Source organism: Somniosus microcephalus, chromosome 21 (genome assembly GCF_052327205.1).
Source record: "Somniosus microcephalus isolate GS21.2 chromosome 21, FLI_Smic_1.0, whole genome shotgun sequence".
In the NCBI taxonomy this organism is placed as follows: Eukaryota; Metazoa; Chordata; class Chondrichthyes; order Squaliformes; family Somniosidae; genus Somniosus; species Somniosus microcephalus.
The window spans coordinates 70,390,889-70,409,765 of NC_141007.1; the positions used below are offsets into that span (position 1 = coordinate 70,390,889).

The window sequence follows — 18,877 nt, forward strand, 5'->3', positions numbered from 1 at the left end:
TACATGCTCTCTGTCTCTGTTTATACACACACACACAGTATCTATAAATAGTGTGCAGTGTCATGCCAACTATAGTATACGCTCGACGCATCTTGGCTCTCTGCACTGCCCCATCAATATTCTCGGCTTTTCTCCTATATGGTGATGTGCTATGGTTTTTACTGTGTGCACAGAGGCTGTTGTGTGTCTATATATCCGCACTGCCACGTGTATATGTCGCACTGCTGCTACAGAGTCCTCGTGGTGACCCAGTGGCCTAATGGATAAGGCATCAGCCTCCGGAGCTGGGGATTGTGGGTTCGAGTCCCATCTGGGTCGCACCGTTTGCACCTTTTTGTGCCGCTTGCCCGCGTCCACCGCCGGCCGCCGGGCCCCGCTGATTCAGGCTGACGCACAGTCCGGCGGGGACCCTGCCGCGACCCACAAGGACCTCAAAACCCCCCCGACAAGCGGCGTTTCAACGGGGGCACCGTCCGCTCAGCGGCGTGTTTTAGCTGCGGTTCGGGACGAGTGCCAGCAGAGGGCGGTGGCGAGACCAGGCTCAGCCCGGATCAGCCCCGCAGCAACTGGGTGCAAGTCCGCCAGCATTTGCCTGGCTCCCTTTCAGCAAAGCTAAATAAACCACCAAATTATCATTTCTCAGAATAAATGCGAATCAGTTAAAAAAAAAGTCCAGTACCTTCACAGGCCTGCGGAACATCGCTTGAACTGAGTAGAATACATATAGTTGAACCTGATTATTCTTTAAAAAAAAAATCTTAGAATAGGTGTCGACAGCAGATATTTTTACTGTTAATAATTGCTGAACATTGTATAGAAAACCAGGGATTTATTGCCAATTCCCAATGCAAAAAAAAAGAAACACTTAGTAGCGCATCTATCAAACAAAAATGAGTTGATTATGATTTTTGCAAGTGGTGATTCATTGAAAACAAACGAAAGGGAAATAAACATGGAACAGTTTCGAGCAGTTATACTTTCGGAAATACTGCAATAAAATTCCATTTCGCTCTCTTTTCCAACGCCGTGAATAATGAATGTAGTGTAACTTTTGCCAGAATTTCTTGCAATACAACATATATGGAACAATTCAGATTCTCGAGCCTTTTCGAGATATCTATATTCAAAAAGCTGTTGAAAATCGCTATTGTGTTTATATTCCAAAAATACTTCATTTAAATATTTTTCTTTATAACTCTGGGATATTTTTGCATCGCTCGAAAGAAATGACACAAAAAAAATGCAGGTCTCAGAAGATTACTCCTGACGTGGGAAACAGAGTGAAATTGGATCTTTTGGCCAAGGTTTATCCCAGGCTGCGGAGTTGTCCCTTATTAGCATAGCCCAAGAAGGGTATAAAACGAAGGGGCTCTTCTCTCCACCTCATTCACTGGGTTTCCGTTCCAGCTTCAGTATGAACGGGATGATATTAATGCAGGTCTTCTCGATCGTGGTATTTGCAAAAAACATTAATGCAAAAAATAAAGGTGAGCAGAATTTTATCCAACTCACTACGCAAAACAAATTGATATTAATTTTTACGATTTAATAAACGCTGCTCTGTATTTGAAATGTTACTATCTGCAAGGATTATAACAATTTACACGAAAAATGTTTTAAGATTTATTTGCGATCGAGGGTATGGGAGAAAGGAGAGAGCAGTATATTTTCTAAACAGTCTGTGAGGAATGAGAAACTGCAGTTATATATGCACCTTGTACAAGTGTAATACATTAAAGGGAAAGAATCTTTTGGAAAAAGTGGCAAACAAGATAAAAACAAGTTTGCCAAATGAAGAGTGTGATGGTGCAAATTGAGTTAAAATGTGTCATGGCAAAATCATGATGAAAATGACACTTTGACCGGTCTCTCTGCCTTTGGCAATGAAGACAGCCCATACCCTGGTTATACTGGTGATGTATTTGATCATTGGAACTTCTTTAACTAGATGCTGGTAGCTTCCCAAAAGTGTGAGTGGGGATTTGACTGGTGTGGTGCTCAGCCATGCAGGTCTTTGAATGGTTGGCATTGTGTTAGTTGATCTCAACTAACACAATTGGACTTAACGGTCCCTGGGGTTAAAATGGGGAAGGTACAGGAGCATCATGATTATGTTACTGGACTAGTAATAAAGAAGCCTGGATTAATAATCCAGAGAACGTGAGATCAAAACCCACCAGGGAAAATTGAATTTGAATTTAATTAAAATAAAATCTGGAAATAAAAGCTGGTACAGTATCAATAAAATAATGGCATAGAGCCACCGGGATTGTTGTAAAAACCTAACTGCTTCACTGTCTTTGATTAGAGAAACTGGGATTGTTCTCAGAGCAAAGAAGGTTAAAGGGAGATTTAATAGAGGTGTTCAAAATTGTGAGGGGTTTTGATAGAGTAGATAGGGAGAAATTGTTTCCACTGGAAGGAGGGTCAGTAACCAGAGGACACAGATTTAAGGTAATTGGCAAAAAAAGCCAAGGGGGAAAATAAGGAGAATTTTTTTAGCAGCAAGTTGTTATGATCTGGAATGCGCTGCCTGAAATGGTGCTGGAAGCAGATTCAATAGTAACATTCAAAAGAGAATTGGATATAGACTTGAAAAAGAAAGAAAATTGCAGGGCTATGGGGAATGAGCATGGGAGTGGGACTAATTGGATAGCTCTTTCAAAGAGCCGGTATAGGCACCATGGGCAGAGTGGCCTCCTTCTGTGCTGTATTTGGAGGGGGGAAGAAAGCGAAGACTGAGCTGGAAGAGGTGGTTGGCCCAGGAAGACCGGGGGGGGGGGGTGGGGGGGTGGTGCTGGGGGAAATGTGTGTAGGGGGGACAGGCAATTAGAAGCAACATATCCTCAAAAAATAAGCCCACTCCCGTCTTCATAAAAAGAAAGTTCAGTAAATCAACTGTAAAAAAACAAAAGTATTTCATAGATCTCTGAAAGTGTAACAGGTGGAAATATCTCTGCAGTTCCGGTGTCTCTTACTCTGTCTTCTGTGTGTAGAGCTCACACCACAAGTTGGAAGAACAACAGGTAGAAGATCCTCCTCCACTGGACTCCACAGGATGCTGGACCCTTCAGTAAATCTGACAAAATTGCCACATAAAAACCGCAGTCTTCCTGAGTCCAGTTTACCGGCTCTTCATGCCTTTTTTGAGAGAGAAGAGGCTCATTACCAACAATACAAGATGAAAAATGAAAACTCGCATGCAGAGGTCAAACTCGTGCCCTTAGTTTTCTTTGAAAAAAATGGCAAAAGGAATGAAAGTGCAGAGGGTCAGAACTACAAGGCAACAGCGAAAGAACCCTCCGAGAGGCATGAAAGATGGCCATCGAGCGACCTCCGAGGCCTCGTGGCTTCATTTTATCCAGATAAGTCCAAACTGAACAGGTCGCCGGCTTACTACAGCCTTCTGGCCAAGAGCATGCAGTCAAGTTCTTCAATGTATCCGCCCCACAATTATGAGGGTGCCCGGCTGTACCGGCAAATCAGTGACAGCCATCATCATGTAACAAAACAGGGAGAAAGAGCTACAACCTCACGACTGGACCCTGAGGAGAACCGACCCAGAAAGGCCATTCGGTACAGAACAAGTGATACCTTCATAAATGGCATCAACTCATCATCTGTAACTAACCGGCGCACAATGAGCTTGCTCTATCATTTTAACATACTCAGAGAAGGTAATTCTATTTTGTCACCAATGCTGACACTGCCAAGATTTCTTATCCTCAATGTTAACCTATCCTCTCCTGAAGGCACTATTCACTCTCCAGTACAATACCCAGGTGGTCATCATTCATTTATGATGCTGAGCTTTGAGTATTAACAGGTTACTTGATGTTGGAGCCTGATTGTGTCCTCACCCGATGTTCACTCACTGTCGCCTTCCAACGGATCAACGTTCAGCTAGGAACCCTACCTGATTTATCTTCTCTCTTCCTAGCCCATTAACACCGAGGCAAGTCATAGCATGCCCGTTTCTTTATGCCGCTCAGGTGAGATCAGATAACTCAGCACAGCACAGGGATCAAATCCGTGACCTTCCTGATCTCCCGGTTAACCAACGGCTCGATTTTAAAATTCTCATCCTTGTCTTCCAATCCCTCCATGGCCTCACCCCCTCCCTATCTCTGTAACATCCTCTAGCCCCACAACCCTCCAAGATCACTGCGCTCCTCCAATTCTGGCCTCTTGAGCATCCCTGATTTTCATCGCTTCACCATTTGCGGCCGTGCCTTCAGCTGCCTTGGCCCTAAGCTCTGGAATTCCCTCCCTAAACCTCTCCGCCTCTCTACCTCTCTCTCCTCCTTTAAGACGCTCCTTAAAACCTACCTCTTTGACCAAGCTTTTGGTCACCTGCCCTAATATCTCCTTATGTGGCTCGGTGTCAAATTTTGTTTGATATTGCTCCTGTGAAGCGCCGTGGGATGTTTTACTATGTTAAAAGCGCTGTATAAATGCAAGTTGTTGTTGCGTTGCTCAGTACTACACTGACACACTAAGCCACTGGAGGGAGTGTGAAGGAAGATTTATCATATAATACTAGCAGTCTCCCTCACAAGTGCTTGACTTGAGTTCCTGGGTGGTGGGTTTAAAGGAGTTAATACAGCTAATGACATAATCAGAAGCTGACAGCATGTCACCTTTCTGTCCCTTTGATGACCTGAAAGGATGATGCAGAGGGGAAGAAATGAACAAAAAAAGAGGGATTTTTTTTCTCTCTCACCACTTTTCTCCCCTCCCCATCTCACTTGAAGATATTTGCTCCTTGGCGGGTTATGGTTCCACCCAGTACTTCAATCAAGTGTCCATTATTCATGTGTGAGCCTTGATAGCGAGGGTCAGTGGAACCCTTTCTTGTCCTCACCCAATATCCATAAGAGGGGGAGTGGGCCTTTGGCGTAGCGGTAGCATCCTTGCCGCTGGGCCAGAAGGTGTAGGGTTTCGAACCCCGCTCCAGACAGTCCCGGCAAGTAGAGTCGGAGCTCCGGCTCTAAATTCTGGGTTGACATCCAGCGGGATACTTGCGTCTGTGGGTGACCCCCCCTCGTATGGGTTGTGGGAGCCATTAAAACCCTCCCACCATAGGACTAACCACCCTAATGGCTGGTATGAAGATGGTTACGGTCACGGGAGGAGCGTTTAACGCGGCCAGAAATCCTTCCACTACTTCATACTGTTCCCCAAAGGGAACAGTGTGTAGACACGATAAGAAGATCCATAAGAGGGCTCTGGATAGCAATCCAGAGGGGGACTTGTGCTCCATTTCCTAGCCCAGGGCTCTGCACCCAATTCTAGCTCCCCCTCCCCCTGGTGCCTAGGCTAAGATTAGTTCACAGCACAAACTGGGGATCAACCTGAGGCCGGCCCACTTTCAATGTTTAACAACTCATTGGAGAAGCGCACTGAGCAATGGTGGGGGAAGGGGACGATTCCGCGATCAGGTGCTCCCAACAGAGATCACCGCTTGCAGGAAGCACATCTTTGGGAAATCGTGAGCATGAAGGCCGTGATCTCCCTGGGAGCGCCCGATCACAGAATTACCCCATATAAATCGTTAGAGCTTTAATACGTTCCTTTCACTCGTCCTATGGATGTTGAAATAGATGCATCTCCTAATAGAATTCCCCTGTATTATTAGCTTAACAGACAGGAAAGGAGAAGAACAGTATTTAATTCCAGCTTCTGCCAATCCCAGGTTTGAGCTGGCGGCTGAGGTATGTGACAGATACTGAGGACTAGAGGGTGATACACATGGAGAATTACATAGCCTCCCTCCAGATAGATGCTCTAGCGCCTCCTTTGCCATGTATAGATCAAATCAGTTAAAAAGGAAAAACAATTGGTTAAAAATGACACAGTGGCAGTTCAGGAACATTAACGATTTGCAGGAACCTTGGGCAATATTTGGTTATTTTTTTTTTTTTTAACTATTTGCAAATTGAAGTGGAGGAATAGCACTTTACCCGGGTTCGAATCCAGCCTCGGGTGACTGTCTGTGTGGAGTTTGCACATTCTCCCCGTGTTTGTGTGGGTTTCCTCCGGGTGCTCCGGTTTCCTCCCACAGTCCAAAGATGTGCGGGTTAGGTTGATTGGCGATGATAAAATTGACCCTTAGTGTTAGGGGGATTAAATACGTGGGGTTACGGGGATAGGGTGGGATATGTGTCGGTGCAGGCTCGATGGGCCGAAATGGCCTCTATCTGCACTGTGGGGCTTCTGTGATTCTGTGATACTGTTGTGCTGTCCCAGATGGTTTTTGCAGTTGCTGATCCTTGATTCACTGGGGTCTATTCTAACCCCTCCCCCTTCTGGTGGAAAGCAAGTAGGGGGGCGGGGAGTTAAAATGGAGGGGTGAGATTTGCCCACACCTTCCAGCTCTGATGTGACCGACTGCAATTTTAAACTGCAGTCGGCAAGAGCACCTGCCACCAGTGCCCTCTTTAGATATGCAGACAGGGAGCAGGGGTCTAATCTGCTATTTTAACAAGGCCGGAATGGGGGAGCAGTGATTGCTTCCCCACCAGACCAATCCAGCCAGGGAACAGGAGCCAGAAGAGGCCCAGCAAGCTAAGTAGTTAATTTTTTTTTTATATACAGGTTTTCTTGTGGGTCAGGTGGAACAGGAGATGCTACTCTAACCCTTACGAGGCAACCATGGGCCTCCTCTGTCTCGGGCTTCTTCCCCCATCCCCTGACCGAGATTCCCCTCCCGGAGCACTTAACTTGCGCTGGAGAACGTTCCCCTGGGCTTGCGGCCTCCTGCTGCCCGATATTAACGGCCGGAATATCGGGCTTCCTGCTGACTTCCTGGTCGGGAAGAAGGCAAGCTAATGATGCCCGGCCGTTAAAATCGAGTGAGTCTGTCTGTTGTCGCTCTTGACGGGCCAGCCGTTCACCAGACTGCGTTCTCGCGCGAGAGTTAAAATCAAGCCCATTATAGTCACTACTGTACGTTAATTTTTTTGCAACCGGGGCAGGGAGTTCTCCCGATGTCCTGGCAAATATTCATCCTTCAACCATCCATCACCAAAATTGGGGATTAATCTCATTGCTGTTTGTGGGACCTTGCTGTGCACAAATTGGCTGCTGCAGTTGCTCACTAAACAACAGTGACTACAATTCAAAAGCAATTCATTGGTTGTAAAGCATTTTGGAACATGTTGAGTGCATGAAAGGTGCTATATAAATGCAAGTCTCTCATTTTGTTCCAGGGTCATCATAATCACATCTTTTTATACATTTAGCACTGTCACAAAGCACGTAAAATGTTTAGTTAGTTAAACATTGTGTTGAGAAAAATAGAGATGAGCTGCTTTAATGATTTTATATGTAAAAATTAAAATTGCAGTCGGATTTCTCTGGCTGCGAGCTCTGTATTAATTCATTAATTAATCTGGCTTTTTTTTTCCTTTTTCAAAGATTACGACAGACAGTTGTGTTCAATTGAATGCAGAAAGGAAAAGGATGAAAGAGAATTCTACTGCAGCAGTGAGTTTGGTAAGAATGGATTGAGATTTCCATGAGATTTTAATGTAATTCCTGATCAATTTTTATTTAAAAATATACTTGTCATAGGGAAGGATCTGCAGACCAGTGCCCCTAGTGGTTTAGTGCTGATTCCTGGAGTGAGTACCCTGTACATCAGATTTTTGTGGGGGGGGCGGCGTGGAGGGCAATATATTCCATGGAACATTTTGATTTTTGATACTTTATGGTGCATTTTCCACTACTTCGTGAGATAATACACACCAATAAGCTGGACTGAAACCAACTATAATGGTGTACCAGGTATATTGTGGGAAGATGTTTTTAAGGAAAATTATGTTCTTATTTCTCAACTCTTCTTTCAACTTGTTTCTTTCTTCACCACTGAACATTTTTGAGCCGAGCAATTACTGTTAGGAGATGAACATCAACTGCATTTATTTGATATTCCTTTGTCCGCTATTGATGAAGGGTTTGACCCATTTATACTAAACAGGCTAAAATAGTAGGCAAAGGAATGTCTTATGAATTTGTTAAACTTTGTCAACCGTTATTGTCAACAGTAACTCCTAGCCTTTGGTCTCAAAATGAATCACTGATCATAACAGTGTGGGATAGAAATAGTTCTTCAGTACAGTGATTGCCTTTATCATGAGATGGTCGTCCACATCATCCTGCTCTTGAGTCACTTGTTGTTTTGTGCTTTTAGATCCCACAAGGGAAAAGATGGTCCAATCTGGTTAACAACTTAGAAAAGCAAAATACCGCGGATGCTGGAAATCTGAAATAAAAACAGAAAATGCTGGAAACACTCAGCAATGTTCGCTCTCATTTTTTTTTGGGTGCGTGGCCCCTTTAATGGGTTGTGCGGCCCCTTTAGCAGGCTGTGCTACCCAGTCAAATTTCCGCGCATGCGCGATTTTTCCATTGTAAAGCTGGTAAGCAGCTTACACGAGACCTTCAGACTGCTGCACAGCCGCCCAGTTTAACGGGAACACTGCTCAGCAGGTCAGGCAGCATCTGTGGAGAGAGAAACCAAGTTAAGGTTTCAGGTCGATGTCCCTTCATCAGAACTGGAAAAGGTTAGAGATGTAACAGGCAAGTGTAGGGGCTGGGAAAGCGGGGAGGGGAGGAAAGTACAAAAGGGAAGGTCTGAGAGAGGGTGGAAGGTGGGAGAGATTAAATGACAAATGGTTAACAACTTGCCATGTTTGAGATGAGGAGTGCCGTTCTATTGTCATTTCTCCCTATATTTTGTCGCATTTATTCTGTGCCTTCATTAATATGCAACTCTTCAAAATTGGGTTTAATCAAATTAAAATGAGTAATACTACGTAGTTTCATCTTAAATGAGAGCCTTACCATCCAAGGAGGTCTAATACAGCAAGGATAAGATGTGTTCAATCATTAATCAGATGCCAGGTTTGAGCAATAGGCGGGGAATGTCAATTTATGGGCCACAAACCGTCCATTTAATAGTGGAATTTAGGGGTATATTTTTAACCTGGCATACAACTGGCATTGTGGATCGGCAACAAGGAAATGACACCGTGGTCTCTCCCTATTCTTCTGGTACCTCACCTGTTCCACCCCTCTCGACTCTTCTTTAAAATCCTCGTTTTCTACTGCCATGCCAAGCCCCACCCCAGGTTACCTCCACCTCTCACTCCTCCTTTAAGACCCTCCTTAAAACCTACCTCTTTGACCAAGTTTTTAGTCATCCCTCCTACAAGCTTCTTCTGTGGCTCAGTGTGAATTTTTGTCTGATTACGCTTCCGTGAAGAGTGTTGGGATGTTTTACTACATTAAAGGTGCTATGTAAATTCAAGTTGTTATATAGAGAAAATGGTATGCTGATACTGGGGGTGGTGGAAAGGTTAGGCACGGATAATAAGGAGGAACTAAATTGCTTCCTGTACAATGGATCACTCTGAAGTGCAGTCACTCTTGTGCTCAGTGAGATTCCACAAACAACAAGATGACCAACATTAAGTTACTTTTGGTGACGTTGGTTGAGGTTAGATTGTTGGCTGGGGCACTGGAAGAGCTCCCTGCTCCTTTATCAAACAGACACATGGGTCCTGAGTGTAACCTCCCAACCGAAGGACAGTACTAGGGCAGGCTAGAATAGATGCACAACCAGCTATACGGAGTGTGCTCAACTGAGCTAAGCCAACACTTGTAGATAAGATGAACCCTAATATGTTGTTTGACGTAACCACGAACTTAATAACAATGTTTTAGCGCAGCCTGGGCAGAAGGAAGATGAAGAAACAGCTTAAAGTTAACTGCTTCACATGGAGGGTAGTGAATATGTGGAACAGACTGCCCAGGGGGACTGCTAGGTATCTCATGTCAGACAATTCAGAGCCGAGGTTAGACAGCTTTTTGGTGAGGGAAGCGATTGAGGAGCCTTGGAGAGAGCATGAGGGGAGAAACTAGAGAGACGTGGGTTCAGGGCTAAGGCAGGGAGAATCTGGGGGGCTGTTTGGTGTAGTGCGCAAGGAGAAAGGACAATATAGCTTACCTTTTTAGGAGCTCAATAAGTAGCACAGTGGCACCATGGAGAGGAAGGATAACGGTTCTGGAATGTGCAGCCACAATGAGTTGCTGAGCAGGTACCAGGCCTTCTAATTTACCCCCATTTTTGTCCCCACTCTGCATCTTCTCTCCCTGGAACTCCCCTTGTGGGGCAATTGTGGCTTCAGCCTGTAGCCCACCTACCCATGGCACAGCACGTAGTGAAGAGGCGCAATTACAGATGAAGCTCAGAGAGTTTATACAATGTTCATAAAACAATTGATTTCCATGTTTTAGTTTACAACATAATCGGAGCACTATATATAAATCCATATGTAACAACAATAGCGAATGCTGGAAATGCATAGATCAGTCAGCATTTGAGACAGAAAAATAGGTTAATGTTTCATCAGACACCCAATACATTAGCCTTTCTTTTTCAGATGCTGACTGGCCCTCTGTTCAATTCCAGCTTTTTCTGGTTTTAATTCAGGTTTCCAACATCCCTGCTACATTTGTATATATTTTAAATTGCTGTTATTCCCTATTGCTGGATATGAGAACTGAAAATACCATGGTGTGATACTTTAACTCACTGCCGCTTTAATGCAGTAACAGTGCCCGTCTTTCAACAGCAATCAGTGGCATCGTCCACGATATTGAAACCCTTGGTAAAGGGCTGCGGCTGGTGGCATTACTGGTGGACAGCAATGGATTCTACCGCATGAGTCGACTCTATGTCACGCCTGATGGATTCTTCTTCAAAGTGCACATTCTTGTTGTTGATACTTTCAACTGTAGAAGATCGTGTCCAGACTTGAAGTTTGGTGAGTCCAGTATTTATGATCATCGCTGCACCATCTTTCATAGGGGTAGAAACGTGTAGGGGAACTGATTGATGCAGTGGGTTAGATATAGCCAGCTCTGGGATCTAGGTTCAAACCCACCAGCATAAAAGTCTTCTATGTTTGTAATGGAAGTGCTACTTGAAATGAATTTAGGCCATGTCGGTTCATTTCCCAGTGGCCGTGGGTCCACTACTTCCCCATATTTGGCACTGACTGACAGGGCGCGATCTTGCCAGCCCTGGGGAGGCAGGACTGCTGGGAAAATGGCAGAATCTGGGGGCGGGTACCCATTCCACCCCCAACCCGCCTCCGTGCCATCTTGCCAGGAGGCGGGTAGCCGTCCCGCGCCGGTAGTTAACAGGCAGAAAATAGGATTATCCCCTTTTTGCCCACACAAGTGCGGGCTTCCCAAAAGCTCCGAACCCCGCCAGGTCACCGAGGCGAGTGGGGGGTCTGCGGGGTCCAGATGTGTGCTGTGGGGGTGAGTGATGGGTGCAAGTGTGGAGAGGGGAGTATGTGAGGTAAGTGCAAAGTGTTAGAAAAAGTGTACTTACCTTTGTTTCTTCCTGCAGGCTTCAGTCAGTGTGTATGCGGAGAGTCTCGCACCTCCGCGGTAGAGATGACCGATTGTCGTTGCATTCTCCAATGCAACAACCATCTAATTTCTGCAAAAGAAAGAGGTTTGATGAGGTCTTGAATTCAAGACCTCATCAAACTACTGAGAATATCACTGTTTTGACAGCTTCACAGAGCTGTCAAACGATGACAATTCATCTGTCAAAAATTTTTGACAGATGAAATGTCAAATCTCTGCAACCAGTTTTCCCTTAATTGGCCTGCTAAGCCTGCTGGGCAACAGAAGTTGATGGAGGCGGGACTGAAACCCGACAAGTGGGAGTCCCGCCTCCAAAAGCTCCCCATTGAGAAAATCACCCCCACAGTGTCACTCAGATAGGCTTAGGGACAGTGGGTATGGGAAATGGGAGAAATGCATGACTGGTGCAGAAAAGATGCAATTCTGAGGCTAGGGACTGAGGCACATTGTTGGAGTAGAGGAAGGAGCTTTATTCTGAATAACTGATCTGGGAACGTTTAATGCAATGAGGTGCCCGAAATGGAAAGCATTTCATTCTCCAGCATGAAAAACATCACATATTCCAATGAGTACAAAATTAAGAAATGTGCTTTTCTTTTCCATTATCCCAAATCAGTTTCCTATGCATCAAATTCAAAATCCTATTCAACATACTTGTCAAACTCTTGTTGAGAAAGTGGTTGTGTGTGGACATCATGTGATGCGTGATTTCAGGTTGGCCAGTGATGGTCTTTCTTGAAGAATGGCCACTGGAGTGCTTGTGGAAGAGTTCCCAACATCAATCAGTGCCTTCAAGAGGGAACATAGGAACAGGAGTAGGCCATTCAGTCCCTCGAGCCTGTTCCGCCATTCAATTAGATCATTGCTGATCTGCTAAAGGGAGGGAGCAAACTGAGGAAAAAAATACAATGAAATAATATGGGGAAGGATCACAGCATTTCATTAATGTTCTTTCTGTACATTTCTACTTCTCAGGTGGTAGATACATCATGATGGGTCTGATTTATCACAGGAGATACTCTCTACCCGCCTGGGTCCAAGAGCGTGTCTCTGGGAGACTGAAGCCAGGAGACGGGCTGGTTAAGAGCAGCAGCTACGTGAGAAGATATAACAGAAAGAGGGACCAGAAAGTCCAGCTAGTGCGTGACGGGAAATGTGGAGGAGCTTTTCTAGGATCTCGGCAGAAATGAAATGGGCCGGTGTGTGCTTTATAACATCTGTAACAATAATACAGGAAGGCCATTATATAAAAAAAATGTTTATAGCTGTTATTTGTAATTTTTAAAGAATGAAGCTCACTTTTTATATATATTATTTTTGATTCCCAGTCTGTGCTGAGCTAGCCAATCTCAGCAGAAGGGGTGCTATATTTGCCCTCAGCAGCCCAGGGTAGAGATAGGAATTATAGTCAGGCTTTACTCCTCATTGCCATTCAGTGCCAGCTGCTAGGAAAAAATGCTTGTGCAGATGTTGGGTGATGGGGCTCTACTGTGATGCCCCCCCCTCCCGCCGCCCCTACTGAACAGCTTAGTGACACATACCATCTGGGTTCACATATGAAAATGACCATGAGAGGGCCGCTGGCACCCATGAAACTATACCCAGAAAGGGTCAGTGTCTTCAGGGGCGGAAACAATTTATTGAACAAACTGTAGTCCAGTGAGGTATCTTATTTTAGTGTATTGCATTAAGGATTTTTAGAACGCATCATGGAATGGTCTGCTGTCTGTTTGGCTGGAGTAAAATCCAATCAGCGTAACTGGAGACACAGTGTACCTGGTTCGATGCACACTTTGTAACTTGCTAATTTGGCTTCACTCAACATTCCAGCTCTTTGCTGCCCTTTTGATAACTGCACTTAAAAAATGAGAGAGAAAAACTTTCTCAGTGAAAGGAAGAAGATATGTAAAGTGGCGACTGTGAGAAAGCAACAACCATCCCTCTTCCTCTGGGAAATTGCCGTTTCCAGGCGATCAAAGCAGCTGGGATGGGTGCAGCACGACCGCCTTTTACACGGAATTGTTTATCTAAAGGCTGAGGTTTCAGGGTCCTTCACCAGGTCGCGATTGTAATTATTTCCCCAGAGCCCCTGGGGACCAGAGAGCAAATTTTCTCCATATGGATTGGACACAGGAAGAATGCAGACTGTCGGAGGAGCAACCATCACTCAGGCACCCAAGTAGCAGAGTGCGTTTTGTAAAGGATACATTAAAAAAGCTTTCAAGCAAGAGTCATTATCTTAACAAGAAAAATTAATTTGTTTTTAATCGAATCTTATTTTTCTGCTTGAGGTTTAGCTTCATTTTAATGCAGATCAAGTAAAAAGGAGGATGTTTACAATATTCCTTCTTCCTCCTCACTCCTGTTGAGCTCCCCGCTGTTACCTCCCATCACCATTTTTCCATTGACGATCAGGGCTTGTCTTCTTCACAGCTGCTGCTGGTGCTTCTCTGGGATCAACCACTGGGTGATGATATTCCACGGGGGAGGATGGGTCACCTCCGGCCTGTCTCCATTTGCTAGTCTGCAGAGTTCTCCGTCTCACCAGCAGCTGTTCTATACACAAATTGTTGGCCTGGAATGCATCGAATGTAAAATTAAGCAGCCACAGAAGCTCTTTCCTATGCATTGATCATCTCCCTGTGCTTGGGATATTGCTCTAGTGACTAAAATGGAATAGCCTGAAGAGCCACAGTTGTAGCAGGTGAATTCATGGGAATGATTGGTTGGGGTGAGTCATCACAAAACACACAGCTTGGGTAAATACTCAGCTGCTTTCTAGAGGTCAGGGAAGGTACATTGTTACATAATCCATATACAATAACAACTGTCGCTCAATCATCCGTTGTCACATGAATCTGCTGGTTCGAGGTAGCCAGTGAGCAGACTTTCTGTATTTTTCCCCTGATGTGACATTGCTTAAGTAACATCATGGTGAGTATTGTGCTGCCATAGTTGATGTCTTCTGTTGTAAAGCGTCCGTGTGTGTGCACATTGGGTGAGGACAGGGTTAAGTCCTGACATAGGAAGAGAAGGAGGCCATTCAGCCCCTTGAGCTAGTCCATTAGATCATGACTTATCTATAACTCAACTCCCTTTACCCACCTTTGTTCTATATTCCTTGATATACTTATGAAACAAAAATCTATCGATCTCTGACAGAACTAGCCCCTCAGTCCCATTTTCCTTACTCTTAAAATGTTGTTCCTCAAATTTTTGTCCAGCTCCCATGGTCTTAGCTATGTCAGCTGTGGGTCAGTTGGTAGCACCCTCGCCTCAGAAGGTTGTGGGTTCAAGTCCCACTTGAGACTTGAGCACAAAAATCTAGGCTAACACTCCAGTGCAGTGCTGAGGGAGTGCTGTACTGTCAGAGGTGCCGTCTTTTGGATGTGATGTTAAACTGAGGCTTTCGCAGGTGGCACTATTTCGAAGAAAAGCAGGGGAGTTATCCCCGGTGTTGTGCCCAATATTTATCCCTCAATTAACATCACTTAAACAGATTATCTGGTCATTTTCTTCCAAAGTACTTCTTTGGCTGTGAAGCGCTTTGGGATGGCTGGTGGTTGTGGAAGGCGCTATAGAAATGCAACTCTTTCTTTCTAAAGTTACCAACTCATTGACCAGTTGAAATAGTTTTTCCCAATTTCTCTCATCAAAATCCCTCAGGAATTTGAAACACTTAGCCAATCTAATTTTCTTGGCTCCAAATGAAAATAGCCCCAGTTTCTCCTCAAAGCTAAACACTTGCATCCCAGGTATCATCTTAGTAAATCTCTTCATCAACCTCTCCATGGACTTCACATCCTTTTTAAAGTAAGGTGCCAAAACTAGACATAATATTTTAATTGTACAGTGCAGGTTAGAGTAATGAATGGTAAGGTACAGCTCCACAGGTGCTGGCAAGGTGCTTCAGGTTATGACCCTACGCACTGCGTGCCAGCAGGTTATTCGACCACAGGTATCAGCACAGCTGAAGCCAATTCTGTCTTCACAGATGTACCCATTGCCAGCAGCAGAGGCACTGGACAGTGATCAGCAGCAGGAATCCTGGGTCATTTTTCTCCAAACTGGCCCAGGGATGCGGAAATATAGAAAAAAAATAGAAAAAGAGTAGGCCATGTGGCCCTTCGAGCCTGCTCCGCCATTCAATATGATCATGGCTGATCCTCTATCTCAATACCACATTCCCGCTCTCTCCCCGTACCCCTTGATGCCTTTTGTGTCTAGAAATCTATCTATCTCCTCCTTCTTAAATATATTCAGTGACTTGGCCTCCACAGCCTTCTGTGGTAGAGAATTCCACAGGTTCATCACCCTCTGAGTGAAGAAATTTCTCCTCATCTCAGTCCTAAATGTCCTACCCCGTATCCTGAGACTGTGACCCCTCGTTCCAGAGCCCCCAGCCAGGGGAAACATCCTCCCTGCATCCAGCCCTGTCAGAATTATATACGTTTCAATGAGATCCCCTCTCATTCTTCTAAACTCTAGTGAATACAGGCCTAGTCGACCCAATCTCTCCTCATACGACAGTCCTGCCATCCCAGGAATCAGACTGGTGAACCTTCGCTGCACTCCCTCTATGGCAAGTATATCCTTTCTTAGGTAGAGACCAAAACTGCACCCAGTACTCCAGGTGTGGTCTCACCAAGGCCCTGTATAACTGTAGTAAGACATCCTTGCTCCTGTACTCAAATCCTCAACTATATGGCTTTACTGCTGTGTTGGCTGAGATCAGATAGCTCGGCACAGGCCAAGAATCGAACCTGGGACACTTCTGGCTCAGAACCACATCAGGTGGTACACTTGCCCATCGACAGCCATCTGGAAATACGTTAAGTATTTTGTACCCACAAGGATACCAGCAGCCTGCAGGAACACAAATTTATTTACATCATAATTGTTCCCCGAGTTTACCCTAAATTTCTTCAGATGTCATGTGGTAGAATTGGGTAAGCGGGCGGTATATTCATATAGCAATGCACCGTATTATAGAGAATCAGGGGACAATAATCTCTGGGCTGAGGTGGTAATATCCATGAAGCAACCATGCTAAAGGTTATTAAAATATTTGGGTAAGACTGGCGAACTAATGGGCAAAACAAATGCATACAAGCACGAAATGCTAAATCTCTGGTGTGATGCATATAGGACTATTGGAGACTTAAGTGTGTTTTGTACGTATAAATGCAACTAATCTTTTGACAATGAAACTAAAAAGGGAGCTGCCCAAGGTGGAGATACCTACACCACGGGGAAAAGGACAATTACTGGCTGCACAAACAAACATTTTATAAAAGGAAGAAAGGGTAAATTAAATTCACTTTTCCCTCTCAGTTATTGGCCTGGCTACATCTGCAGGATAAGGAAAGAATTAATACCAAGTATCTCATTACAAATAAGTCACACGCCTGCACACTTCTGATACTTGAAGAACTTTCTAAACCAAGTAATTTTCATTTCAACATGTCAATTTTACTTCGAGAGATTTTAACTTCTGTGGACCACCAGCCTATTTACTTTCATGCTACTTTTTCCCAATATGTCAATTAACTGGAAGCTAGCTTTCTCTTTAAAATCTTTGCTGCTTAATGGCACAAATCCAACAACAGGAGGATTTGGTTAGATTCTCAATTATCAGAGAAGAGAATTTGGGATCATGTTCCCTTAAATGTGCAGTTAATGACCCCTACTATCACATCTAACCTTTGAGTGGATAAAAAGCTTGAGGTTATGACCCCCATTTCCTCCATCACGATTAAAGTGATTTAAAACATTTGAGCAAGTTACAATCCCTGAAATTATTACACCTTATGGGATTCCATCATTCAAACTCACCAAGATCAAAGAAAACGATACCTGATATCTGTTTGGGAACAGTAGTCCAAGTCAAATAAAAACTGGCGCAATAAAGTCTTTTTCAATTGAGGCTTGAAAGGATTCATTGTGGTCCTTGTGTGTATTCGGTTTGTAACAATAAGAACCTGTGTATTAAAGAATTCTCTTGTAAGCTTGCCTCAGTGGAAACAAACTTTATTTATTTTGTTAGTGCTCAACCATTTCAAACTAGATTAACTCTCCCCCCACCACCACCCCTCCCCTCATAATCCTGTGGCGGCTCATTCAAGTGGTCATTTTCCATTGGTATGTTTAGTGAGTGATGGGTGTGGGTGGGAAGAAAGAGAGCATCACAACTAGGCCCGATACTGTTCTAGATAGATACCTGTCGGAAGTTTGAATAATCTCTCACCCGAACACTATTCTCCAGCGTGAACAATCCTGGGCTCTTCTGTCTCTCCTCATGGCTCCAATGCTTTAAGCTAGTTATCTGTTTGAATGCATTTTCTGCACTGCTTACAATTTCCAGATAGCTTTGCTGTAGTATGGTGACCAGAATTGTACCCAGCCTTCTACAGACTCATTATTGCTTCCTGGGCTTGTGCTGCCATGTGCATCCCAAGGTCTCCTTACTGCTGTCACACACTGCACCTTTGATCCACCAATACCTCATAATACCTCTCCTGTGTTGCGTTCTGTGGTCTAGAGCCATTTAATTTATTTTCCCATTCTTTACTTTCCCTTTCCTAGTCTCAGTCAAAGATTGGCAGGCAAAACTGTAATCAAACAATTGGCTGCCTTTAAGGAGGAGACTGTTCAGGTACAGTCGAGGTGCATTCCCACGAGGGGGAAAGGTAGGGCAACTAAAGCCAGAGCTCCCTGGATGGTGAAAGAGATAGAGAGTAAGATGAAGCAGAAAAAGAGCGCGTATGACAGATGTCACGTTGAGAATACAAGTGAGAATCAGGCTGAATACAGAAAGTTCACAGGGGAAGTGAAAAAGAAAATAAGAAGGGCAAAGAGAGGGTATGAGAATGGATTGGCAGCTAACATAAAAGGGAATTTAAAAGTCTTCTGTAGGCATATAAATAATAAACAGGTAGTAGGAGGAGGAGCCGATTAGGGACCAAAAGGGCGACCTACACATGGAGGCAGAGGGCATGGCTGACATACTAAATGAGTACTTTGCAGCTGTCTTCGCCAAGGAAGATGATGCTGCCGCCAAAGTCATAGTGAAAGAGGAGGTAGTGGAGATACTGGATGAGACAACAATTGATAGAGGTACTAGAAAGGTTGTCTGTACTTAAAGTTGATAAGTCACCAGGACCAGATGGGATGAATCCTAGGATGCCGAGGAAAGTTAAGGAGGAAATCACGGAGGTACTGGTCATAATCTTCCAATCCTCCTTAGATACGGGGGTGGTGCCAGAGGACTGAAGAATTGCAAATGTCACACCCTTGTTCAAAAAATGGGTGCAAGGATAAACTGTGGTAAACCACTGTTAACCTGTACATGCCTGTGTGGTAAACCACTGTTAACCCTGTACAAGTCCAGGCATGTCCCAGCCCCTGGCTCCACCCCTAAGCCCGGGTA

The 18,877-nt window shown here is 44.5% G+C and overlaps 1 protein-coding gene and 1 non-coding gene across 3 annotated transcripts; both read left to right on the forward strand.

Annotated features, from left to right (window-relative positions):
- The first annotated feature begins 245 nt into the window (after positions 1–245).
- Positions 246–318, forward strand: trnar-ccg (transfer RNA arginine (anticodon CCG)). The gene has a single exon. It is a non-coding gene; the product is annotated as a tRNA-Arg (tRNA).
- On the forward strand, positions 312–17,460 carry LOC147102938 (UPF0450 protein C17orf58 homolog). 2 transcript variants are annotated; one of them, XM_085963895.1, is made up of 5 exons: positions 313–1,487; positions 2,997–3,677; positions 7,420–7,497; positions 10,641–10,832; positions 12,424–17,460. In XM_085963895.1, the coding sequence occupies exons 1-5, from the start codon at positions 1,415–1,417 to the stop codon at positions 12,636–12,638; spliced, it is 1,239 nt and encodes a 412-aa protein (XP_085820021.1). In that variant the 5' UTR covers positions 313–1,414; the 3' UTR covers positions 12,639–17,460. The 2 variants fall into 2 exon arrangements, with proteins under 2 accessions (XP_085820022.1, XP_085820021.1); XM_085963896.1 differs by lacking the exon at positions 2,997–3,677 and having other exon boundaries at positions 312–1,487.
- The last annotated feature ends 1,417 nt before the right edge of the window (positions 17,461–18,877 follow it).

Coding starts and splice junctions, on each gene's coding strand:
- LOC147102938 (XM_085963895.1), top strand. CDS start 1,415: ATGAACGGGATGATATTAATGCAGGTCTTCTCGATCGTGGTATTTGCA. Junction 1,488..2,996: donor CATTAATGCAAAAAATAAAG/GTGAGCAGAATT, acceptor TTCTGTGTGTAG/AGCTCACACCACAAGTTGGA. Junction 7,498..10,640: donor CTACTGCAGCAGTGAGTTTG/GTAAGAATGGAT, acceptor GTCTTTCAACAG/CAATCAGTGGCATCGTCCAC.